A 27840-nucleotide genomic window follows, 5' to 3' on the forward strand; every position below is an offset into this window, starting at 1 on the left:
TTTTGGGACGCCAAGAAGTGTATAGGAAAGTATTATTTTCTTGGTTTCTGCGGTAAGTCTATTTTTAAAAATTCTTGGTCAAAAATATCTATTTTTATCAATTTTAAAATATATTTTAAAAACTGTAATAACCTGTCTATAAAGCTTTGTACCTTGAGGGCGATATCTTCTAAAGAAGTCCATAATTGGCCTTAAAAAGTCTTATTTCATTAAATGAAGCCGCGAAAAACGCTTCAGCATTTTACAAAATTGACTTCATACCAACCAATCAGCGCGCGAGGTATTTTAAGTCTTGTTAGCAATCTGTTGGGACCACGTGTTATTTCTTTCTTTAAAGATTGCACATGAGAAAACACGTGATTTGGATACAACTCAAACGCGGAAGCCGAATCTTATTCTCAAGAGAATGAAACGTGGTGTGTAATGGGTAAACGTTGCATCAAACTAAAACGGTAAATTACTAATTAGAAAAAAAAAAAAAAAAAAAAAACGAAAAAAAAAGAGAGCCTCCATCCTTCGTTCAAGGCATTTATTTATTTTAATTATTTTTCATTTAATTCACGAAGATCAATACATGCATTTATAAGAACGCTTAACCACAGGGAACCCATAATCAAAATGTCCTCAGTTGACAGTCATTAGTCATTGAGGTCTTCAGCAAGGAGTTTTAGTTGTTGGCCATTTTGTTTTTGAGCCAAGAATGCAGGTACTTGACGCGTGCGTAGACGCCGTACTTATCAGGAGATGCGCAACCGTATCCCCAGCTGGTGGCACCGTGAAGGTAGAATCTGCCTCCATTCTCACACACCATTGGTCCACCAGAATCACCTGGAAAAGGAAAGCAAAGCAAGGCTTAATTGAATGCAATAAAGAGGGGCTCTGAATCAAAAAGGAATAGACGGCTCACTCTAACAGCTCACGTGACCTTACTCCCTTGAGACGAGCCCATTTTTGAAAATGAACAAAATAAATGATCGAAAAGAACACCTCCACGATAACATGGAGATGTGCCTGGAAAGGGGAAACATTACGCATGAACCAAAATGGACTATTTCACGATCCAAGGATGAAGAAACATTTGAACCGAGTTGGTTTCGCAGTGAATTGTGGGGCTGTTTTAGGGGGCATATTTCCAAGCACTGCAAAACCAACTCGCCTCAGTTTCTTTCTCAACCTTTAGTTTAGGCGTAATTATGTTTGCACCCTTTTCAAACCACGTGTCATTCGCTTGAGAATTCCTAGGATTCCTAGTTTTATTTGTATCAATATTCATGTGTCTTCTCATGTGCATCCATTAAACAAAGAAATGATACTCTAGGGAATAACACGTGGCCTGAAACGGCTAATTAAGTTTTCTTCATTACCTTGACAAGCATCAATTCCTCCTTGCTTCAGTCCAGCACAGATCATAGACGAATCGATCTCATTGGGATAAGAATTTTTACATGTCCTCTGATCAACTATTGGTACAGAGGCCTGTTGAAGGAGGTCTGGCTGTGAGCCACCTGAGCTCAATGTTCCCCATCCCGTAATCCAACAACTGCTTCCAGGGGACGCGTCTGAAATGAATTCTGGGAGACACACTAGATTCGTATACCTGATAAAATGGAAGGGAATTTAGTACAAAAAAACAAAACAAAAAATATCAGAAAAAATCTGTTAACAATTGGTCAGCTACGATTTCAAGCTCACGCCCCCTCATGTAAGCCCATACAAATTATGTTTCAAAAACACGGTTTGTGGATCTTTTCTCAAAATAATGACTATCTAGGCAAAAATAGAAGTGGATTCAGTTAATTCAACTATTCACGGACTATATTACATGGTATAGATTGACCGTATTTTTTCTGATATTATGAGCTCATACTATCTGTTGGGCTATACATTCACCTCTTATGGTTTCTTAGGTTTCGTAGTCTCGAAAACACGCTAACTAGGGTATTTAGCGAAAGAACAGAAGAGTTACGGGTCATTTAGGATGTTTTGTCACGCAATTTACTTGTGCTATATAACTTTACTTTTGAAGAACAACCTTTTGCTTTGGAAACAGATAAAAAGAGCAAACATTCCAAATGTATGGGCAATTTTTTCCAATGAATACAAATACAAAAAACAAAGACAAAAAAGACAAAAAAAAAAAATTAAAAAAAAAAAAAAAAAAAAAAAAAAAAAGACAAAAAAAAAAAAAAAACAAAAAAACAACAAAAACAACAAAAAAACAAACAAAAAAAAAACAACAAACAAACAAACAAACAAAAAAACAAATAAAAAAAAAACAACAACAACAAATAATGATAATAATAATGATGACGATAATAATGATAATAATAATAATGTTAATTTTTTTTTTTTTTTTTTTAAAGCTAGGTACTAAATTTCTTCACTAAGAAAAAAAAATGTATTTGGTATCTATATAGATATATACGACGTATAGATTATCTTTTCATATATCCCACAATAAAAAATATATCTATTTATGATAATAATCGGGAAAAAAAGAGAAAAAGAAAAACTATAATAAAATATACTATACTAAAAATATAATGTTAATAATAATAATAATAATAATAATAATAATAATAATAATAATAATAATAATAATAATAATAATAATAATAAACACGCCAGCATTCCTCAAAACCGAAAACGAAGGATCCGCGATCGTGCATCCTAAACAGACCTACACCCAGTCGTCGCTCACGCTTTTTTAATGCACCGCGAGATCAATAAGACAAGACTAGAAGCGACTGGGTGCGAGTCTGCATCCAAAACTCTGTATTATTCAACTTACTGGTTCAAGATGGCTGGCTTGTCAAGCTTCAAGAGAGCGATGTCATGACTGTAAGACTTAGGAGATTGGTACGACTCATGCATAATGATCTTGGCGACTTTGAAGTCTTGTTCTGTTCCTACAGCAGATGTTCTCTTGTGAGCACCCATCCTGTTGAAGATACAAGGAAATGTTGGGTGCTTATTGCCATCAGCCCCTCTTTTCGACTTCTTTCTTTCTTTCTTTCTTTCCTTGCGTCCTTCCTTGCTTGCTTGCTTCCTACCTTCCTTCCTTGCTTTCTTCCTTCCTTCCTTCCTCTTATTCATCATTCCTTCGGGCGGTCTCTCCTTCCTCGTCTGCTTCCTTCCTCTCTCCTTCCTTCCTTCCTTTCGTTCTCGATTCTTCGTCTTCGTTTTCTTCTTTCTTTCTTTTTCTTCTTTCTTCTTTCTTCCTCTTTCCTTTTTCCTCTTTCTTCCTTCTTTCCTTCTTTCCTTCTTTCCTTCTTTCCTTCTTCCTTCCTTCCTTCCTTCCTTCCTTTCTTTCTTTTACAATTTATCCAACTTATACTATTTAAAAAGGGACATCTAGTTTGGCAATTCTAATATCGGGAGTGTTTTTTTTTCTTTCTTTCCAATCTCCTTACTGAACTCTCTCTACCTTTTTTTTTTCTTCCCCTCTTCCTTTCCATTTTTTTCCTTCTTTTTATTTGTCTGTCATATAAAGCAGCTTCTCTTAACCAAAAGAAGTATTTACAGAATTGATAACCTTGCAAATTCTTTCCTGGCTTACCCCTACCTTCTGTTCGATTCCTCTAAATTGATCATATATAAAATAAATAAATAATTTGTTATTTAAGCGATCATTACCTAATATTAACTTGATCAGGAGTCGATCCTGACACGCAGTGTGAAGCACTTACGACCCACTGTGGAGCAACAAGGGCGCCACCGCAGAACTGGGTACCACTAGAAGCGTAACGCAACATCGCTTGCCAAGGCCAGTCACCATGATTCGCTGCTGCACCTCCAACAATTCTCGTTGTTGGTCTGATTCCACATGAACCTGGAAAGTTTTAGTCGCATAAAATCATTCATAGACTTCTTTACTTTGAGTGTAATGCATGTTTGACCCTTTCTGCCCACATTTCATTCCCTAGAGCATCATCTCTTTTCTTTTCCTTTCTTTTCTTTCTTTCTTTCTTTCTTTCTTTCTTTCTTTCTTTTTCTTTTTTTTTTTTTTGAGCATCATTTCTTTGAAAAGTGTAACCGTTAAACAAAAAAAAAAAAGATACTATAGAGAATGATGCTTGGTCTGTAATAGTTAGACATTAAGTTTTTCCATGGCTTGATTTCACTCAGGCCCCGTCCACACGTATCCGGAAATTTTTGTAACCGCAAAATTTTTTTTGCGGATACAAAAATGTTTGCGTCCACACGCAGCGTATTCGAATCGTTTTCACCGTCCACACGTGTCCGTTTTCGTTGAATTTAAGGATACGGTCACAAAAGTTTGAGGACACGTGTGGACTAATCCGTATCCGTAAAAAAAAAAAAAAAAAAATTCCGGATACGGCGCGTGTGGACGGGGCCTCAGTCTTTGAATCTCATTATCTGCTCCAAATGGTGGTCAAACACTGACCACCATGTGCTGTCAACCAGAAAGAATACTATTGAAAACTTGTGATTCAGCTGATGAACACTCCGCACGAGACAGGAAATGATGTCTAGTGAAACCCAGCAATTGCAGACCCATTGTCATTCTCATGAGAATAAGATTTTTTCTTTGAGTTGTATCCATAACAATACAGTCTTTTGACTAAACGTTGTCGTTTGATCAGCTTCATCCCTACGCGCCTAGACCGAACAGGATCATGGGGATAATTAATTCACAGTTACTAGCTGTCGCATATGTTATCTAACACGTCTTGAGCTCGCTGTTTTCGATCCCATTTAATTTGCTAAAATCGTGCCTCAAGCATACGGCGAAGATTTAAACTGGTGAGCAGTTTGGATGACGCAAGTTCTGGGTAATTTACCCGTTATCCTTTTCGGTCTAGGCGCGTAGGGATGAAGCCGATCAACGACAACGTTTAGTCAAAGGACTGTATGTCTTCTCATTTGCAACTGTTAACTTAAGAAATGATGCTTATATGGCCGGGATTTATGACACGTGGTCTGAAATGGGAAAACATTCTCTTTATCTTGAGCACAATGACTTCAAATTTCAACCACGTGTCATTCTCTTGAGATTAAGATTCTTTGTTTAAGTTATTTCCATATTCATGTTAATTTTCTTTAGCAACTGGTAGATTGAACAATGAATAGACCTTATTTTTAAAGTTTTCCCAATTCAGCGTGACTGGCAAACCTCTGGGGGAATGAAGAGCTACTGTTTTGCAACTCGTCGGGATATCATCGTTATTCCTTTCGTATCCTTTGGGATACTCATGAATTTTTCGAAGAGTAAAAACAAAAGAAAATGAATCCCCTGGAGGTTCGTCACGCTGAATTGGGAAAACATTGTCACACCACGAATAAGGTGTCACACCACGATTAAGGTCTATTGAAACTCTAATGAATAAAATACTTCTAATAACTCTGATAACAAATAGATAACAAAAGCTGCTTACCTGAGGGGGGAGGGGGTGTGGCACCATCAGTAACAGGTGGGGGAGGGGTAGGAGCCTGTGTCGGTGGAGGAGGTGTGGGAGCCTGTGTTGGTGGTGGAGGAGGAGGAGTGTCTGAAACAAAATAGATGTCAAAATGTAATTATTTAGTTTAAAAAATATATCGATAGAATTAAGTATTTTTTTCAATTTCTTTTTCTTACTTGAGCTTGAACAATCTTCAAGAACAATGTCGTCAATGGCGATATCTGATCTATAGCCAGATCCAATGATTCCTTCGAAAATAATCTGAAATAATAAGGATCATAATAGAAAAACTAGTTATGGTAAACAAGGTACGAACACAAATCACACGGCATACTGATCATTTTTAAATATTAATTATACAGCTTCTCATTAATCCCATATAGGTAACTGTCCAATTTTTCTTTTCTTAATTGAACAGGTCTGTTGATATGGGATTAATTAGGCAGCTTTATGATTAATAGGTAATGGGATTTCATGCTCCCCAATCAAGAAATAATTAGACTCGAAAAATTTCTCTGACTGCCAAATTGGACTCGGCCTACGGCCTTATCCAATTTTGGAAGTCCTCGGAATTTTCCTCGTCCAATTAATTCTTAATTGGACAGCATGGAGTCCTATTACATACACTAATTGGGAAAGTTTAGGTATAGATAGGCTGCACTAGCTCACGTGGCCATGGAAACTCATTAAAACCGCATTGCTTGGTTCCTGTGCAAACTGGGTATATTAATCTAATTGTAGTTGTTCCCGTTAAAACAATCGCATCGCGCGTATATCGGCTTGCTCCAAAGAGATAAAAGAAACAAGCACTCAAACGTGCTTAAAATTGACCCATAATTCCCTGCGAGACTGAGCTGGTTAGTATTTCATTGTACATTTCTGACGAAGGCGATTTTCAAAAAATGGTTGGATACCAAGCCCGAATTGCACTATGGGTAATGTGAATACAACCAGCAAAAGATAACAACGACAAGCATTTTCTCAAACCTTGTCTGCACGTTTTTTGTTGTTGTTGTTGTTTTTTTGGGGTGTATTTTGTTTGGTGTTGACATTATTTACATATCAATATAATACCATGAGCTTAATAAGTAAAAATCCAATAGTCCCTTTCAAAGTTGCGTGCGCCATCTTGAAAGGTGCCTTCGCATGGAAGCGAGACGAAGAGACTATTATAACACCTTGGGCAATAAAGTCCCCTTCACAGTTCCCTGCGCCATTTTGAAAGGTAGCAATGCCTTTGCATCGAAGCAAGACGAACACATGTGAACAATTGTCCAAGGTGTTAAAAAATGCTCTCTATCATTGCAAGCTCAACGTTCGTCTCGCTTCGATGGAGGCACGGTTACCTTTCAAGATGGCGCCTGGATCTGTGAAGTGGACTATTGTAAGATGTAAGTTCTAAGTTATAAGATGCAGCATGCAACCGAAGTAATTAACAGAACCTTCACCACGAATACCTATAGAAGATACGAGTCGTCATTGATTGTAAATACCTTGTGAGTTCCCTGAGACACCGGTACAAAGAAATCAGCGGTATACCAAAACTCTCCAAGGTCACCATAGTCTTCAAAGATCATCTTATTTCCCACATAAACCTTTAATGTTCCCATATCAGCACCGTACATGTAGTAATAGAATCGAAGGCACTTGTTACCGCCATCGAAGGAATAGGCTTTGGGTGTTTCTATCTTGGCATTGTCACCGGGTCTGCGTGGGTAGGAGGCTTCGGTGTACATATAGTGACCTGATTGGACAGAAAAATGGATGAACACAGGAAACCCAACATATCATTTTTACAAATGAAGAAATTTAAAATTTAGGTGGGCAAACAACTGGGTAGGAGGCTTCGGTATACATATAGTGACCTGATTAGACAGAAAAATAGATGAACACAGGAAACCCAACATATCATTTTTACAAACAAAGAAATGTAAAATTTAGGAGCACAAACAACTGAAATACCATAAAAGTATGCCTTTTTTTCAATTGGATAAATAGGCCTCAGAGATTAAAGTCAAATTACCACTGTGTTGCTTGATTATAGACTCTTTAACTAGGGTTACTCTCATTTCAGTTTCAAAAAATTCACACATTCAAACGGTATATATATATTTAGTGAAGTATACACAACTTCAACAATATGAACACGTTGAAGTTCAACAGATCTTTACTTGGACACATAAATACTCTACACAAAATCTGGCGAGATACGACTAAACCTCAAAAACAGAAACGGGGACGTTTAGTGCAGCAAAAGTTCCAGTCAAACAAACCAAAGAAAAAAGAAAAAAAATAAGAACGCAACTGTTTTTCACAATTGGAAACGTTTTGCCTCGTTCCGTTATTATCAATAACAGTACCGTCGCATGTTTTGGACATATAAATAATTATTTATTCTATAAGCCAACAGACAGCATACGATAATTACTATAATGAAATTAATAAGTATTCAAAATAATAGCAACGGTAAAGTAAAGAATGCACGACTTCAACAATATAAACACTTTGAAACTCGACGGACCTTGACTGGAACACGTGAATATTCTAGACAGAACCGAGGTTAACCCTGTGTAAATGAGTCTGTGATCAAAAAAACCCAGCGTTAATTTGGAACTCGAAACCGGTTTATTTAGAATAAGTTAGTTCATAGAGCTTTTAAGTTTAAAAGCGTTTTACCTGAACCAGATGCATCAGTAAACGGCCCTGTGTCCCATGAGGGTGTGTCACCAAACTGTCTTGTCCAGTCAAACTTGTCGTCAGTTCGTTGGATAAATCCACAGTTACCGCTGTCAAAGTTGCAGGAAAAATCTAGAGTAAAATGAATAAATGAGTATATAACAAGAATGGGCTGATCTAAGTCAGGGCATGGCTAACTCACAGATCAAACCCTGAAAACCTCTGGGCTGATCTAAGTCAGGGCATGGCTAACTCACAGATCGAACCCTGAAACAATCTCTGGGCTGATCTAAGTCTGGCACGGCTAACTCACAGATCAAACCCTGAAAACCTCTGGGCTGATCTAAGTCAGGGCATGGCTAACTCACAGATCGAACCCTGAAACAATCTCTGGGCTGATCTAAGTGTGGCACGGCTAACTCACAGATCAAACCCTGAAAACCTCTGGGCTGATCTAAGTCAGGGCATGGCTAACTCACAGATCGAACCCTGAAACAATCTCTGGGCTGATCTAAGTGTGGCACGGCTAACTCACAGATCAAACCCTGAAAACCTCTGGGCTGATCTAAGTCAGGGCATGGCTAACTCACAGATCGAACCCTGAAACAATCTCTGGGCTGATCTAAGTCAGGGCACGGCTAACTCACAGATCGAACCCTGAAACAACCTCTGGGCTGATCTAAGTCAGGGCATGGCTAATAACTCACAGATCAAACCCTGAAAACCTCTGGGCTGATCTAAGTCAGGGCATGGCTAACTCACAGATCGAACACTGAAACAACCTCTGGGCTGATCTAAGTCAGGGAACGACTAACTCACAGATTGAACCCTGAAACAACCTCTGGGCTGATCTAAGTCAGGGCATGGCTAACTCACAGATAGAACCCTGAAAGAACCTCTGGGCTGATCTAAGTCAGGGAACGACTAACTCACAGATTGAACTGGAATTTCAAAATATCTAAAAGTTGTAGTTTCATACATGACAAAAAAGTAACAGAACCGTGTTGGAAACAAGAAGTGGAAAAAGTCGAATAATACCAGAATCATATACAAAACCTTACTATTTTTGTAACAAGTTCCTAATTCTCATGCTAAAGAAAACAAAAAATATATATACAAACCTTGGGCGGCCAGAGCCGTAGCAGCGAGGCAAAGAACAGCAATGACCAGCATCGTTATTAGAATTGAGAACGAATCTCTGATGTACAATAGATGTGAGTGAACTAGCACCTACAAGGCTTTCGGTTTTATACTAGATTCAATGATATACTTTTGGTGCAGGGCGTATTTGAAGATATAGTTCCTAAACATCTGAAATAACAAGTTAACAGTTGGTCAAATTTTGGTTAATCCTTTAAAATGTAAAAAGAAATCGCTATGTTGAGTTACATTAGCAAGACTAACAGTGAACAATGGGTTTGCATTGTTTATTTGATTTATTATTTAACAAAAAACTTTATCTACGAATACTTAAAGTAATGCTTGATTGTTTTTGAGTATTATAGCATTGTTTTCTAGCCTTTTTGAACCTTTTTTATTACACTTGTAGGATTTCTAAAAGTTAAAAAGAATTAATTAAAGAAATAAAAAAGAGTGAGAAATTAGTGAATAAGTTTATTATTTGTATAGTAATAGAAAGTCTTCAGTTTCGAGATTTTTGAATTGATACACAACGTGCTTTAATTAAAAAAGAAAGAAAGAAAAAAAGAGAAAAAGAAAGAAAAAAGAAAGAAAGAAAGAAAGAAAGAAAGAAAGAAAGAAAGAAAGAAATGGAAAAATAGAAAGACGAATTAGATGAAATATCTTCTCCCGTTGACCATAGGAACTATCTGTCTTTTAAAAAAGAGAAATAGATAAATCAATAGCTTATTTTTCTAATTGAGTTTTGTTTGAACAAGGCGAATTGCGATCCTTTTGCAGCTTGATGTCTTGCCTTATGCCTTCGATACATCTATTTATAAAAATATACTTTAAATATAACATTTCAACTTTTTCAATAACTTTTGGATTTATTGATTGTTTTCCAAATGTTCTGTAAACAACGAGCGCTTAAAATACTAGAAAGTGGACAATAGATACAACACCAATATGTACGTAGCTGTTTGGGTGTAAAGTGTGTCTTAATGCTATTTGTTGAATGATCTTTTGTAGATGATTACAACCGAATAGTATTATCAAATGTGTAATGTTAGTTTCTTAAGGATTTCTAGCAATTTTATCTTTCAAAATGTTTGAATAGAAATGCACGGTAAGTGAATCGACGAATCATGAGAAATTATAAAAATAAGAATAACAGCACGACACACTTATGACACTGAGCTTTTCAAACATGGAAGGAATGAATGTAACGATTTTTATGTCACGACGCCTGCTGCCTCGATCAGGACAGCAGTGATAACAGTGGTGTAAGAGAAAGTAGAAGGTTTTTGTATGGACAAAGATATGCGGGACGTCTGGGAAAACATCCAGGAAGCTATGAAAACGAAGGGGCTTACTCAAAGTAAGTTTAACGTCTGTCTAATTTTACCATTACCGCAACTACGTTTCAAAAAATCAACCTCTCCTCAGACTTCCCCTTCTTTTTTTGACAAAAGGGATCCCGAAAAAGAAATAACAAAAGTTAATGTTCTAAATAATTATCACATGAGATTAGATTGCTATCTTTATTGCTCCATGTTATCACAGACAATAAGCATGTTTAGCTACCAATAGTTTGTCTTAGAATATACGATGAAGTTCATTGAATAATGAGTTTAATTAGTTGTTGGCCATTTTTTTCTGGATCCATGAGTGAAGGTACTTGACGCGTGCGTAGACGCCGTACTTGTCAGGAAAAGCACATCCGTATCCCCAGCTGGTGGCACCGTGAAGGTAGAATCTGCCTCCATTCTCACACACCATTGGTCCACCAGAATCACCTGAAAATAGTAATAATAATAGCTTACGCCTTTTGTCCATCCATGCATCCATGCATCCATGCGTCCATGCATCCATGCATGCATGCATGCATGCATGCATCCATCCATCCATCCATCCAAAAGATATATATCCATCTACCCATCCATCCATGAATCCACTGACCTTGACAAGCATCAACTCCTCCTTCTTGAAGTCCAGCACAAATCATCGAGTCATGGATTTCATTTGGATAGGATCGTAGACACTCTGCCTGGCTAACAATGGGTACTGTGGCTTGATGGAGGACATCAGGAGCAGCTCCACCAGAGCTTGTTGTTCCCCATCCAGTGATGTAGCAGTTGCTTCCCGGTGCAACATCTGAGATGGATGCCGGTAGGCAGACGGGGTGAATATGTCTGTGCCAGAGAAAGTTGTTAACGTTTACGATTAAATTTATGAGGACAAGGACATTATGAGCATGGGTGGCGTTCGCGGCTAACGCGTCTTCTTTCACCGCTGTGAGTCCAACGCGTCGGGTCGCTGGTTCGAGCCCTGCGGTCGTCACATGTGAATTGAGTGTTGTGTGTTGTAAATATAGAACGTAGTGGTAGTGCGTGTAGAGGGAACCTCACGAAAGAGCCCCGTATGGGGAGTGGTGGTTGTAAAATATTATTAAAAGGAGAAGGACGTGGACAAAGACAAAGACAAGGACAAGGACAAGAACAAGGACAACAGGTTTACCAAATTTTTTGAAATATTCAACGAGAACGTTAATCTCACTCTAACCAACATTTAAAAGGCTATTTAAACATAGGTGGTGAAAATTGCTGGTTTGTCAAGCTTCAATAACGCGATGTCATGACTGTAGGAAATAGGTGATCCATACAACTCGTGCATAATAATCTTGCTGACTTTGAAGTCCTGTTCTGTACCTACGAGTCCGTTACGCTTGTGAGCACCAAGTCTGAAAAGAAGTAAAGACTTGCTCGTAATGTTTTTGACATTTTAGACCACGTGTCATTCTCTTGAGAATAAAATTATTTGTTTGAACTATATCCACATATATGCTCGTGCTTTCATTTGTGCGCGCGATTCTTTTGCTCGCGCATATGTACAACGTTTGATCGCGTAGATTTTGTTAATATTGTAACGTATTTTAGTTCCTCTGAGGATGACCTTGTCGGTCGAAAGCTAAGGAAATATAAAATTATTTTTAAAGGTTGATGAGTCAATTTGAGTTTCATAAGGAAATGATACTTTAGGGAATAACAAGTGGTCTTGCATTGTATTTTATTTAATCTATTGTTAAGAGTAGTTTTTTTTTTTTACTGTACTAAATTCAGATTCATCCATTCAAGATTCCAACTCATCACAACTACATGAAACCGACACTAGAAAAAATCGTTTGCGCATGCGTGCATTTTAGCACGTTTTCTAAGTATTTGAAGAGTTCGAGTGAGAAAATAAATGTTTGTTTTCTCCAAGTATACTAAAAAGTTCGAGAGTATACTTTTGTCAGACCAAGATACTGTATTAGCAAACACAATATGAAAGAATTACCCTTAAGTTTTGACACTAAGTTTTGGCAATTTGTGAAGTCCAATTTATCAGGCATGTTTGAAAGTCAAATTTACATATGATTTGACTAATTTCCATAAGGATTCAGAGCATGCGCAGACGTTTTTCACTCGTGTCCATGAAACCTGCCTTATTACTTAATCAAGTAATGCAAAAAGACAAACACTTATACTACCTCACTTGAATCTGATTGGCTTTCTTTTTATCGACACAATGTGAAGCTGTAACAACCACAGAACTGTCCCCATCGTTTACCACGTCGGGCAAGAAGCATCGCCTGCCACGGCCAATCACCATGCTGTGCTGCCTGACCTCCTACAATCCTCGTGTTGGGGCGAACACCACATGAAGCTGAAAGACATCGTCTTCTTAGTAATGTTCGTCGTGAAAGGTGTTTTAAAAAGGAATTTAACCTTATAAATATATCGAATTTAAATTAATTTTTTTGAGGTCTCAGCAAAGAAAATATTCAATTATTGGCGATGAAACTATGTCATTAAACTGTTTTCGCACGTTATTACGCAGCTCTACCATGTTGTCACGAAAAGAAAATTTGATCACTCCACCAAGGAGTAAGCTAATGAAGATAAGAATTGGAGAAAGTAAAAAAATATATATTATAATTTTACTTACTCTGAGACAAAGCTCCACCAATAAAACAAAGAAGGATAACAAGCACGTACATCTTTGAAGCTAAGGGTGTCACAAGAGGATGCAAGGGCCTCTATTGTGGCCATCCTTAGCGATATTTATAGGCTTATGAGAGACGATTAAATTAGAAGTCTGAAAATCATCTGAACAACTGCACAGAACTTTTCCAGCAAAGCTTTAATTTGGCGGTTTTTGAACAATTACTCGAGCTAAGCATCTGTCACAAGGATAAAAGAAATAGAGCTGTCAATTTTCTTGTGAAGATTATTCATTCCTCTCAAAATGACGCACTTCAAACAAGCTGAACTTGCAAAGGTTAAGATTATTTATTTTTGCTGAAGCTTTAGTCGATTCAACCTGCAAATGTATGACATACTGCTGGCAATAATACACACTTTGAAAAAATCCAAAGACAAAACTGAAGTTTATACCCTTTGAGTTACATTCTATTGACGACCTACGATTTAAGGGGAATTAAATATGTTACATTAGTAGGTAATATATTATAGAACGATGATACAATTATTACATTAATTGTATCACATCACTCTATAATCCCATATAAGCAACTATTGTATCATTTTCAAATCATCTTTCCCAGTGTCCAAATTAAAGATTGATTTGAATTGTTTCCATTCGCGTTCTTTCGAGAGGAAAACTATGGACTTGTGGAATCAGTCTAGTATAGTTTGGGATGATATAATAAATCTGCAATAGGACTACATGTCTGTCCAATTTGGAAATAATTGAATTCAAAAAATTTCCTCTGACTGCTAAATTGGATTCGGCCTATCAGCCTCTTCCAGTTTTGTCAGTCCTCGGATTTTTTTTTTCTTCATCCAATTATTTCCAAATTGGACAGCATGTAGCCCCATTAACTATACTAAATTTCTATACGATTGAAGAGAAATAAAATATTTTAAATAATATATCGTAAGCAAACAACACAATGAAGAAGTGCTCACTAATTTGTGCTAATATATAAATATTAAGTCAAGGACTTTGCACTACATAAATCTTATTTGATATTTTAGGGTGCAATATGGGTGGAATTTTTTTCGAGTCTGCTGTTTTTTGTCAAGCCCGATTTGGTGAGACAAGATACAAAGACGAGAAAAAATGTCCACTCTTATTCCACCCTAGAATGTATATCAAGTCATGTTATTTATTATCCAGCTGATCTTACTTTTCCCAAAAAATGCTTTAAAACGAATATTATTTTTAAAAAAAACTAATTTTCAAAACCGGTGTTTTTACTGTACAAAATAACCTAAAGTACGAATATCGCAAAAAATAAAAAAGAAAGAAAGAAAGAGAATTACAAGTGATAAACACGATGGATGGGTTGAAGGCCTGATGGGTTGATAGGTGGATGGGCGGATGGGCGGATGGGCGGATGGGCGGATGGGCGGATGGGCGGATGGGCGGATGGGCGGATGGGCGGATGGGCGGATGGGCGGATGGGCGGATGGGCGGATGGGCGGATGGGCGGATGGGCGGATGGGCGGATGGGCGGATGGGCGGATGGGCGGATGGGCGGATGGGCGGATGGGCGGATGGGCGGATGGGCGGATGGGCGGATGGGCGGATGGGCGGATGGGCGGATGGGCGGATGGGCGGATGGGCGGATGGGCGGATGGGCGGATGGGCGGATGGGCGGATGGGCGGATGGGCGGATGGCGGATGGCGGATGGGCGGATGGGCGGATGGGCGGATGGGCGGATGGGCGGATGGGCGGATGGGCGGATGGGCGGATGGGCGGATGGGCGGATGGGTGGATGGGTGGATGGGTATCATCCAACGAATAAATAAATAAATGCATAAATGATTGTATATGGATGGATGGATGAGATTTGAAGTTCATAGTACATGGACCACGATTCCTGAATCACTAATTTTACTTTTTCTCATCAATTTACTATCGCAGTAAAACTGCAAGAAATGATTATTGACATTGCTTAGCTAGTAAATCATCACATCTTTCGCGCTCTCTTTTTATTCAATCAGTTGGTTGCAGTCTTGTTCTGTATCCATGAGTGAAAGTACTTGACTCGTGCATAGACGCCATAATAGTCAGGGAAAGCACATCCGTGTCCCCAGCTGGTGGCGCCGTGAAGGTAGAATCTGCCTCCATTCTCACACACCATTGGTCCACCAGAATCACCTTGAAATATTAATAACAATAATGGCTTTACCTCCTTTGTCCATCCATCCATCAATCCATCCATCCATCCATCCTTCCATCCTTCCATCCTTCCATCCTTCCATCCTTCCATCCTTCCATCCTTCCATCCTTCCATCCTTCCATCCTTCCATCCTTCCATCCTTCCATCCTTCCATCCTTCCATCCTTCCATCCTTCCATCCTTGCATCCTTCCATCCTTCCATCCTTCCATCCTTCCATCCTTCCATCCTTCCATCCTTCCATTCATCTTTTCGTACCATGACAAGTATCAATTCCCCCTTGCTTGAGTCCGGCACAAATCATAGATCCATGAGTTTTATTAGGATATGACTTTTCACATGTAGTTTGATTGACAATGGGCACTTGTGCCTGGCGAAGAACATCAGCGTCTGGTCCCGCAAAACTCGTATCACCCCATCCTGTGATGTAGCACGTATTTCCGGGACGTACTTCTGGGATGTTCCAGGGAAGACACACGGGGTGGACATATCTGTTGAATAAATCAAGTCAATAGTCCTTATTGCAGTTAAACCACGACTCAGAAGTATCCTAATAAGCGTATATAGAAGTGAGACTATGATATGGGACAGAGCTCGCTATAAGTTTAAGAAAACCTGTTATACAGTCAATTCAAAAAATCATTATCGTCGACTAACTCAAGGGATAATAGTTAGAAGTCACTGAAGCAGTTGACTGCAAAATTTTATCTGATTAATATAGTTATGTATCGGACTTAAAAGACGCGTCCTATGCTGACGAGTGGGTACTGTTGAAGGATAATTTTCAATGCCTTAATATTTTCGAAATTGTAAACTGCATTATAACTGCATCCCCCCCCCAAACGGAAATACTTCCATTTAATGGGTTGTTGCATGCTCGCCATTATTATCATTCTAGCGGGAACGATGACTCACAAAACAAATATTATATCGCTTCCGTGATTTTTTGTCCACATTCCTTTTCCGTCCAGTTGAAAACGAAGATTTTTTTCGAAATGATTGCATATATGGACTTCCGAACTTCTGCCAATTATATTATAGAACGAACTAGATATACCATATAAATTTCCGATCCTGCATTGTTGGGCTTTTTTGTGGACACGTCGTCTGAAATATAGACCTCTTTACCTTTGGCCTTTGGTTTTTCCATTTCAAACCACGTCATGTCATTCTCTTAAGAATAAGATTTGATTGAGTCGTATCCAAATTCATGTGTTTTATTTCTTTCGTGTTACCGTTAAAGAAAAAAAGTTTCTCTAGGGAAAGCATGGGAAAGCATTACACCAAAGCTGTGTGATACAATATCTAGCAAAATGTGTTGACACACTGAAAATATTTGAAGATATTGGAGATCATTTCCAAAACTTTTCAAAACAGGAAACTTGTTGTCACCCAATATTGAAATCAAGTGAGGTGGGATGGGGAATTGAATTGTTTTCTCATAAATCAATGCTGCATCTCTGTATGAAAAAAAAAAACCTTTATCTTGCCAAGGTCACTAGTCAGTCATACAGTTGTATCTCTAACCTGTTCAATATTGCTGGCCTGTCTAGCTTGAGAAGAGCGATATCGTGAGCGAAACTCGCGGGTGACCCGAATGATTCATGGTTGATGATACGGCTAACATTAAAATCTTGTTCGGTTCCCATCACGTGACCCTCGCGTTTATAAGCACCCAACCTACAACACGGTAAACAAATAGATTATGAAAAAATACAGACAAACAGACATATGTTTTTAATAGCCTTTTTCAGAAACTAGTGGAGATTGGGCACTTTTTTGTTGCGTGGGGACTGGGAAATGGGAAACTCCCCTTTGGGTAGATAGTAGAAGCAGTACAAAATATTAGCAATATTATAGAAGGGAAAGAACGGGCGTACTGATCGACGTACTTACCGACGGAAGTGACGTAGTCAAGCAATGAAAAATCAAATCTTTACACCGAATCGAAATGTGGTGATTGACTAGCCTAACATACATATGAAAAGGCTTTTATAGTTCCACGAGGTTAGTACAGTCAGTCGCAGTTATTCAAATTGGTTGCCATATTTCGATCTGGTGAATGGGCTACCAATTTTTCTTAAGTATATGCTCCGTTATAACTTGTGACGAAATGAATAAATATTTCGTGATTGTTCCAAATACAAAATAGAAACGTGTTGAAAATATATTTTGTAAAATCAGTTTGAAAAACCAGGAAAGCACAGCTCCCTTTTTTCAGATGAAGATCGCTTAAACACCTCAAACAAAAAAAACAACAAACAAACAAAAAACAACAACAACAACAACAACAAAATATATATACATACACTAGATTGCAGAAATGTTGTAGTATACATTTATGCATTTATACAAATACCTAATGAGATGCATATTGCAATTTTACTTTTTTAACCCTCAAAACCAATTGATTTATAATCTGTAGGATGTAAAACACGAGAATAAAATATTTTGACATTCACTGAATGAAACAAATAATAAATAATGCGAGTTTTCTGTTTTGCATATCATTAAATATACTGAATAGATTAGGTATTTGCATAAATGTATACTAAGAAGTAGAAAGGTGAAAGGTACTCCTAATTTTACACTGACTTTAACCTGAAACACAGATATATTCTTTTATAGCATTTGTCAGAAAGGAGTGGGGATTGGGCACTTTCTTTTTGTTTGCGGAGTGGAAAATGGGAAACGACCCTTTGGGTCAAGACTATAGACGCGGGAATGCAGTACAATATAACAAGAAAATATAGTTATATTATAGAGAAAAAGTTAGAAAGTAATGAAAAGAAAGAAAGAAAAAAAAAAAAAAAAAAAAAAAAGCCAAAAACGATCACTACGATTAATACTTTTTAGCAACTTATATGAAATAATATATTCTATCTATTATCACTTTTTTGCAGAAGTTTTATATGTTATATAAAGAAGAAGAAGAAGAAGAAGAAGAAGAAAGAAGAAGATGGAGAAGAAAAAAACAAAACAAAAACAAAAACAAAAAAAAACAAAAAAAACAAAAACAAACGCCTGAACAATTGTTAATTCGTATACATCTTTCTAAATTCAATCATACAGATATTCGCTTAGACTCTTCATGTCCGCAATATTCTAGCTGTAATCATGTAACAAAAAATGTCAATGAAGTTGAAATAAGAAGTTAAAAAAGTTAAACCTATAATAATAATAATAATAATAATAATAATAATAATAATAATAATAATAGGAATAATAATAATATTTTTTATTTCATAATAATGATAATAATAATAATAATAATAGTAATAATCATATTTTTATTTCATAATAATAATAATAATAATAATAATTTTAAAGAAAAAAAAAATTGTATTTTGTATCTATATAGATATATTATCTCTTCATATCCTACAATAAAAAATACATATCCATTTATAATATATATATATATATATATATAAAAGAGAATAATAATAATGTAATATAATAATAATAATAATGATAATAATAATAATGATACGGTTGCATCTACCTTACTCTTATGTTCTTTTTTTGCCAAACAAAAGAACAATGCGCTGCTGTTAGAACCCATTGAGGAGAAATCAATGAGCCCCCACACCATTGTCGCCAGCGGTTTTTAATGTATAAGCGAAACATTGCTTGCCAAGGCCAGTCCCCATGCTGAGCCGCCTGGCCTCCAATTATCCTGGTGTGTGGACGAGTTCCGCACAAAGCTGAAACAATACAAAACAAAGCAAAGTATTGGCATTGATTTTATAAAACCAGAAAATCAAATTCTGGGCTGATTTAAGTCAGGCAATGCAATATGGCCAACTAATCTTATCAGTTCGCCAGTTCGATTTGCGGACAGAGGAATAGAACTGCTTCTTTGTATTCGAATGACATACCATGTGTCATTCCCTTTTCTTTCTGCGATATCCAACAAATTCCGCTCGCATGTGATACGAAGTATAAAGCTTCGAGGCCACAGAAATGAAAATTCACACTATTTAGCTGGCCCCAGTGAGCAAAAGATCAACCAGGCATTAGTTGAGGAAAACGTAGCGTACGAGGAAACATGCCTCTTTGAAAATCCCTAACTGCTGCAGCGTGGGCAACATGAGCATAATCCATTTTTTTTTGGCGCATGCACAATTTTCCTGAAGGGAAATACAGTCAATTCAAAAAATGTTGTCGTCGACCAACTCAAGCCAACGAGACTGGACCGAAAGGATCTCTGAGTAGCAATCATTGAAGCCGAGTTGACTCCATAATTTTATCTGACTAGTTATGCCTGGTTTACAGCACGAACCTTCGTAGGCAAGGCGGGAATTGTTGAAGGAAACGTTTTTTTAATGCCTTCATATTTTCGAAATTGTGAATTGAATCATAACTACTTTTTTTTTTCTTTCCCTAAACCCAAAGACATGCATTTGATGGATTGTTTCTCGCCATTATTATCTTATTACTAGCGGGAACAATTAATTCAGAACGAATATTTAACCGCTTCAGTGATTTTTACCCATATTCCTTTCGTTCCAGTCGCGTAGGCTTGAGTCGGTCGACGACAACGTTTTTTGAATTGACTGTATAATCAATGAAAATCATGCTTTCAAAAAGAGTTCTGTGTTTAAAAATTAGAGATAGGAAACAAAATGGGGGGGGGGGATGGCAAGCCTTTGAACGCATGCGCTCTTATACCGGAAGTCCAATAAATCCTAGTCTCAAAAAAAGAAAGAAACATTTTTTTACTTTGTTTTTTTTAATTATTATTATTTTCTATTTCCTGGACTTCCTAGTGTTACAAACCCTCTAAAATGAAGCATTAAGCTCAAATACACCAAGTGATCAAAATACATCATGTTTCCAATTTAAATTGATTGGTTCAAGGGATGACTTAGAGTATTCAGTTTTGAAAAAAAGTCACAAAAGTATCAAAGTGTTCTTGGTAATTCGAGTGTCATCAATGGCAAAAAAAAGAAAAGAAGAAGAAGAAAAAAACAACAACAGCAAAAAAAACAAACAAAACAAAACAAAACAAAACGAAACAAAACAAAACAAAGAAGCTTAAAAGAATGATATAAAGAAAAAATTGGAAAAACTTACGTACGCTCTTTGATAGTGCTCCTCCAACGAAACAGATCAAGATGGTCCACATCAGCGCCATGACAGTACTGTATTCAAAAGCCGTTGACTAAAGCCGATATTTTTTAGTCCTCAGAGTTATTTTATACCATTATTTTCTACTTAATTAACTCGTAATACCATTCAATTCGGCCGTCTGTACAAATAGCATAAAAGAAGGTATTAAGATATTTGAGTTATGTGTCAAAAATCAGGACGAATGGCGGCAAGAAAAGCACACACCAACAGCAATTATCATTTATCAACGGATTATATAAATGACTTTTTGACATTTTAGTTATATCCATTTTCAAATCACTGGTAGTTTTGCAGTCTGGCAGTCAGTAGTGTGATTATTTAATCAAGGATAGCACCACTTCGAGTTTTAGATCCCAATGTTTTGAAGAGCAAATGAATTCGCCGAAAACAAAGCATTTGAAAAAATCAAACCACAGAACAACAAAGCCGAAAAAAGAAGGGAGAGGGAAGGAAAATTAGCGAAATTATTATTAAAAAAAAAAAAAAAAAAAAAAAAAGAAAAAGGTGTAAGCAGTTGATGGAGAGAAAATGTTAGCCAAGTAAAATGAAGAAAATTTGTAAAACTGAGGTGTCACTTTCCACCTGAAATTATTTATGTTTTGCCCACTTAAGCTGGTGAACCGGCAGATTCCCAATCCCTCTTTGACTCCGACGAAGGAATAGCGTCCTAAATATCAGTAAGTGTTTTCATCTTTTCACGGTGTAAAATTTACCCTTTCATCATTACTGATTCCCAAGTTCGATGGAGTAGAGGCTCAAATGAGCACTTTCGCCATGTGACGCTCAAAAGACCCTATTTGGAGGTCTAATGTAATGTGTTTCTAATCCCCCACTCAGGTGTCTGGATACAAATTGCGCGCGCAATTGTTACGTAATTCCCCATTTTCCATAAATCGGTTCACTTGTTAAACACAAAGCATTCAGTCGAGGTAGCAAGGTTCAAATTTGAATAAACCGGCACCACCGGATTGCGAGACCGACGCTAAGACCACTCGACCATGTTGCCTTGAGTTAATTTAAGCGAGCGTGTTTCTTTTTGATATTTGTTAATTTTGTGTTTTTTCTTTAATCTTACTATTGATGGTTTTCACGTCGGCCATGTTGGAGGACTTTAACAAAAGAATTCATTGACAATTCTTGTTATATCCTCCAACATGGCCGATGTGTCTTTCGTTGTTTAATTCTCTTGGGAATGGTTGAAAACTATCAATTGTTAAGAAGTAAAAATTTTTTCCAAACATATTAGTCTCCAACAAGAGGCCGGCAAACATTGTTCTGAATTACCATGTATTATGAAGGTCAAAACAAAACTAAAAATAATCAGTTATTGCCAAACAAAATACTCTACAAAAGCATAGATGCTGCGCATGCGTGGTGGATCCATATTTGTTCACCTGTTTTGACATACAGGTGACAATAGAGATTTTTAAAATTTCGTTCACGGCAGACGTGGGGCGCCAGTGATCAGTGAAAAAAATCTTTAAAACCAGTTAAATAATATTTCAAAAATCCCCAAGTACTTGGGGGGAAGGGGGGTAGAATAAGAATATTTGTCTTTTGTGAGAAGGTTTGCAAAAAAAGTAAAGAGAAATATAGGATAACGATTCGTTCGCCGCTTGTGAAAAGCAGGCCTGGAAATCTAATGCTCTCTTTTGTTGACCCAGGAGGCAGGAAATCACGATAAACATCATTCAGTGCTAATGCACTTTATCGTAAACATAAAGCTTGCCTGTTCTATAGAAATATATTTTGTCTCAAATCACTTTAATTTGAGCACACATTGTACGGTAAATATATGTCTTTTGGATTGTCCAGCCAACCAGGTGATTTGACTTCTCTTGAATCTCAAGCGAATTAGCCAATCAGCAAATATTTTGTTCAAAGCTCAATATTTCCTAATATTTCAGGATTTTCTCTTGAAAATGCATCCATTGCGCTATGAGATAATGGACTGCCTGGGAGTTTTGAGCCTTAAGTGGCCAGCGGCTACTCGTGTAGTGAAACTGTCGGCAGCCATGTTCGCTTTGCCATCTGTTGGTACCACTACCACTACCACTACCACTACCACTACCACTACCACTACCACTACCACTACCACTACCACTACCACTACCACTACCACTACCACTACCACTACCACTACCACTACCACTACCACTACCACTACCACTACCACTACCACTACCACTACCACTACCACTACCACTACCACTACCACTACCACTACCACTACCACTACCACTACCACTACCACTACCCTACCACTACCACTACCACTACCACTACCACTAAAGAGTCTGTCTTTAAGAAAAACTCCTTCAAGTTCTGTCCCTTTCTTATTTTCGGCTTTCGTTTTCGGTAATCTGATTGGTTAAATGCTAGGTCAGTTTGCTCTCTTCAAAACAGTGCGATTTCAAACTCCGAAAATGATTCGAATGTTGATTACATTGTACTCCTTAGATCCTTAGAGCCAATCAGATAGCAAAAAATACCACTGCTTTCAAAGTGAATATAACTAAAACGTTAACATATAGATAATTTGATGATAAATGATAGTTGTGATGGTGTGAATTTTTGGGCCGCCTTTCATCTTTTGAACACAACTCAAATATCTAATTACCTCCTTTTATGCTATTTGTTCAGACGGCCGATGAAAATAATATTAGAAGTCAATTAAGTGGAAAATAATGGTATAAAATAACGCTAAGGACTGAAAATATTAGTTAACGTCTTTGAAGTACAGTACTGTCATGGCGTTGATGTGGACCGTCTTGATCTGCTTCATTGGAGGAGCACTGTCCAAGAACGTACGTAAGTTTTTCCCATTTTTATCAAATTTAGAATTTGATAACTTGGAATGTTTGGAGGAAATGCTTCATTTTCGAGGGTAATTTGTTCATTATTTTGGGAGTAAATGTTTTTGATAACACTATAAATTACAAAGAAATGTATGGTTGTGTGGCAAGTCTTCCGTCACGACCATACATTTCTTTGTAAATCATACCGCTTGTTGAATGTCTTTCTCGATTGCGCCCAAGTAAACTACAAACAAATAAATGATACTCTAGGGAATGAAATAAGAAAATATTGAAACTAGAAACTAGTGTGAGCTGCGTCGGTGTTTCTAATGAACCAGTGATGATAAAAAGGTAAATTATACTACCGTGAAAAGATGAAAAAACTTGACGTTTCGGACGCTAGTACTTCGTCGTATTAAAAAATTGGGAAAATAGTGGATTGGGTCGAATCCTCTAAATTTCGATTAGATTTGTTATCCGTGTCCTTAATAAAATAAAACCAGATGTTGCTTCACTGTTCGTCCATCTGAGAGTTAGCCATGATCTGACTTAGATCAGTCCAGAGGTTGTTTCAGGGTTCCATCTGAGAATTAGCCATGCCCTGACTTAGATCAGCCCAGAGGTTTTTTCAGGGTTTGATCTGTGAGTTAGCCATGCCCTGACTTAGATCAGTCCAGAGGTTGTTTCAGGGTTTGCCCTGTGAGCTAGCCATTCTCTGACTTAGATCAGCTCAGAGGTTGTTTCAGGGTTTGATCTGTGAGTTACCCATACCCTGACTTAGATTAGCCCAGAGTTTGATTTTCTGGTTTGATAAAATCAATGCCAATGCTTTGCTTTGTTTTGTATTGTTTCAGCTTTGTGCGGAACTCGTCCACACACCAGGATAATTGGAGGCCAGGCGGCTCAGCATGGGGACTGGCCTTGGCAAGCAATGTTTCGCTTATACATTAAAAACCGCTGGCAACAACGGTGTGGGGGCTCATTGATTTCTCCTCAATGGGTTTTAACCGCAGCGCATTGTCCTTTTAATAGGCAACAACATCACATAAGAATAAGGTACAGATGGAACGGTTTGCTTATCATCATCATCATCTCCATCATCATCTTCATCATAAACTGATTGTCTGTCGGTCTGTCTGTCTGTCGGTCTGTCGGTCTGTCTGTCTGTCGGTCTGTTTGTCTGTCTTTTTCATAATGTATTTGTTTACCGTGTTTTAGGTTGGGCGCTTATAAACGCGAAGGTTGCGTGAAAACTGAACAAGAATTTAATGTTAGCCGTGTCATCATTCATGAATCATACGGGTCACCCGCGCATCACGCTCACGATATCGCTCTTCTCAAGCTAGACAGACCAGCAATATTGAACAGGTTAGAGATACAACTGTAAGACTAACTAGTGAATCTGTGTCAAGCTAAGACCTAGCTTCATTGTATACGTATACACCTATTTCAAAAAACGCTGTCGGTTGGATATCTAAAATCAGAAATCTGAGATCGATTGGAATTGTGGAGGACTGAGTGTTTTCTCGTTACGAATTCAATGTACACTTACCCAGATAGTTTGCCAGCACAGGTCATCGCTCAAAGTCAGTATATCAAGATATTAACTTTTTGCAAACTACTAATTAAAACCACAAACAATTTACAGCTTACAACCCACAATGCCTTTCCGTCTCAGATTTCGAATCTCCGACCGACGTTTTTTGAAATAGGTGTATATTATGTTTACCATTGCAGGGCACGTGTCATTCCCTTGAGTTTCATTTCTTTGTTTAACGGTTGTGCATGAATATGCCCATTTGTTTGAGTATGCATACAATAGTCTCCTTCACAGTTCCCTGCGTCATCTTGAAAGGTAGCCGTGCATTTGTATCGTAGCGAGACGAACGGTGAGCTTGCAGTGATAGAGACCTGTGAATAATTGTCCAAGGTATTAAAAAAGGTCTCTATCATTGCAAGCTCACGGCTACCTTTCAAGATGGCGCAGGGATTTTAAAGGGGACTATTCAAACAAATAATCTTATTCTCAAGAAAATAACACCTGGTCTGAAATGGGAAACATTACGCCCAAGTGGATTTGGACAACTGACCCTTTCAGTTTGGGCATGCTACGTTGTTGTCACATTAGATACCACGTGTCATTCTCTAGAGTATCACTTCTTTGTCTAACAGTTACACAAGAGAAGGCACAACTCAATCAATAATCTTATTTTTAAGAGAATGACACTTGGTCTGAAATGAAAAAAACATAAGGTCTAAAATAATATAGATCTAAGTTTCAGAATACGTAACCTGTGGTAAATCCTCAAATTAAAAGTGCCCAGGAATACAGGATCGGAGTCTTATGTATAGAGGCTTTGCACCATCGCGTGATGGCAGCCATGACAGGAGGCAGGAACAATTGAATCCGGTTTAATCTGATTTACATGAGAAAGGATTCAGTTTCCCAGGAGAAAAAGACTCTATTGTTATATATGCCTCCTGTCATGGCTGCCATCATATGATGGTGCAAGGCCTCTATAATTACTGTTTTGCTGTACTCACTTCCCTGGCCGGCGGGTGCTCACCTTGGTTTTCTTTACTCCCACCCTCCCTCCCTGGCGCTGTTTTGTTTCTTTGTAGAGCTCCGCCGTGAATAGAATTCTAAACGAATGTACATGGAAGTATATACACTAGAGTGACCGTCGTGAATATGATCTACCTCTGAGTCGTCGTGCTTAACTGCAATAAGGACTATTGACTTGATCCATTCAACAGATATGTCCATCCCGTGTGTCTTCCCTGGAACATCCCAGAAGTACGTCCCGGAAAAACGTGCTACATCACAGGATGGGGTGATACGAGTTTTGCGGGACCAGACGCTGATGTTCTTCGTCAGGCACAAGTGCCCATTGTCAATCAAACTACTTGTAAAGAGACATATCACAAGGAATTACATGCATCTATGCTTTGTGCCGGACTCAAGCAAGGAGGGATTGATTCTTGTCAAGGTACGAAAAGATGAATGGATGGAAGGATGGAAGGATGGAAGGATGGAAGGATGGAAGGATTGGATTGGGAGGGAGGGATTAATTGTTGCAGCGGTACGAAAACATGGATGGAAGGATGGAATAATGGATGGATTGAAAAAAGTCGTAACGCCATTATGTTAATATTTCCAGGTGATTCTGGTGGACCAATGGTGTGTGAGAATGGAGGCAGATTCTACCTTCACGGTGCCACCAGCTGGGGAGTCGGATGTGCCTTTCCTAACCTTTATGGCGTCTATGCGCGAGTCAAGTACTTTCACTCATGGATACAGAACAAGATTGCAGCCAATTGCAACTGATTGAATAAAAAGAGAGCGCGAAAGATGTGTGATGATTTACTAGCTAAGCAATGTTAATAGTCGTTTATTGCAGTTTTCATGAGAATATAATAATTATGACAAAGAGTAATAATATAGATAATTGATAAATCAAGTATGAAGGTTATTTAATGATTTTGTGTTTGTATTGTTATTAGAGATGTAACTGATGTTAGATTACAACCAACTGATTGATAGAAAGAGAGAAAGACAAATGTTGATTCTCGAATGGAAGATGATGAGAAAAACTAAGATAAATGATTTAGGAATCATTGTCTATGTACTATGTACTTCAAATCTCACCCATCCGTCCCTCAGTGTTTATTGACGAGATAGGATAATGAGCGAGTTACAAGTTGAGTTGAGTAAGAGTTGGAATCGTGGTCGCTAAAAAGTGGAATGACCTACAATGACCTACAACCACCTCACAAACAATCTAAAATCTAAAACAAACTAAAACGAGCCATAAATGTCTAAAAGTAGGGCAAAACAACCCCGAATCAACAAGTCACGTTCATGAAATACGAGAATCGAACAAAATCTTCACCTTCTTCCTCCCCCGACCAAAAAAAAAAAAAAAAAAAAAATCTTACTCTCCATGGTCCCCTCATACCTAAGGATTAAAGTCACGTTTTTACACACACGTTCACGAAATACGAAATCATTCTATACTTTAGAACAAAACTTTCACTACCACCCTCTTATATGCCTCATCATTCTATTTATACTTTAGAACAAAACTTTCACTACCACCCTCTTATATGCCTCATCATTCAGGTGGAGGAGGATATGAGGTCAGCATTTTCTTATAGTTTAGGGAGGTGAAGGTTATGTTCGATTCTCGTATTTCATGAACGTGACTTGTTGTTTCGGGGTTGTTTCGCCTTACTTTTAGACATTTATGGCTCGTTTTAGGTGATTTTAGATTGTTTGTGAGGTGGTTGTTGGTGGTTGTAGCTTGTTTTAGGTAGTTTTAAAAGGTTTTAGGCTGTTGTAGGTGGTTGTAGGTCATTCCATGTTTTAGTAACGACGAGTTTAAGATTGAGCATGTTAGCCAAAACAAGCTGCCATTCTCGTTTAGACAAGTGACTTTAATGCAGACGTTTACGACTAGAGAGCTGAGTAAAACCAAAGGAAAATAAAGCTCAAA

General features: G+C 37.7%; 3 protein-coding genes across 3 annotated transcripts; 1 reads left to right on the forward strand and 2 right to left on the reverse strand.

The window, feature by feature from the left end:
- Positions 1-515: 515 nt before the first annotated feature.
- On the reverse strand, positions 516-13275 carry LOC116304397 (CUB and peptidase domain-containing protein 2). The gene is given in 15 exon segments (XM_089027190.1): positions 516-828; positions 1365-1597; positions 2792-2941; positions 3637-3832; positions 5400-5510; positions 5600-5684; positions 6917-7167; positions 8100-8231; positions 9221-9329; positions 10860-11017; positions 11181-11411; positions 11810-11961; positions 12751-12804; positions 12806-12926; positions 13209-13275. Coding segments are annotated over 15 exon segments (2196 nt in total). The 5' UTR covers positions 13261-13275; the 3' UTR covers positions 516-667.
- Positions 13276-15106: 1831 nt separating this feature from the next.
- Positions 15107-20620, reverse strand: LOC116304398 (trypsin-2). The gene is made up of 5 exons (XM_089027829.1): positions 20490-20620; positions 18916-19117; positions 16938-17090; positions 15669-15901; positions 15107-15390 (listed from the first exon to the last, which is right to left on the reverse strand). The coding sequence occupies exons 1-5, from the start codon at positions 20548-20550 to the stop codon at positions 15230-15232; spliced, it is 810 nt and encodes a 269-aa protein (XP_088883955.1). The 5' UTR covers positions 20551-20620; the 3' UTR covers positions 15107-15229.
- Positions 20621-23250: 2630 nt separating this feature from the next.
- On the forward strand, positions 23251-27840 carry LOC116304399 (anionic trypsin-like). The gene is made up of 5 exons (XM_089027828.1): positions 23251-23357; positions 24199-24400; positions 24563-24712; positions 26102-26334; positions 26506-27840. The coding sequence occupies exons 1-5, from the start codon at positions 23297-23299 to the stop codon at positions 26670-26672; spliced, it is 813 nt and encodes a 270-aa protein (XP_088883954.1). The 5' UTR covers positions 23251-23296; the 3' UTR covers positions 26673-27840.

This window comes from Actinia tenebrosa, unplaced genomic scaffold (genome assembly GCF_029948245.1).
Source record: "Actinia tenebrosa isolate PJP-AT-01 unplaced genomic scaffold, QUT_ActTen_1.0 PGA_scaffold11__36_contigs__length_13525064, whole genome shotgun sequence".
NCBI classification, from domain to species: Eukaryota; Metazoa; Cnidaria; class Anthozoa; order Actiniaria; family Actiniidae; genus Actinia; species Actinia tenebrosa.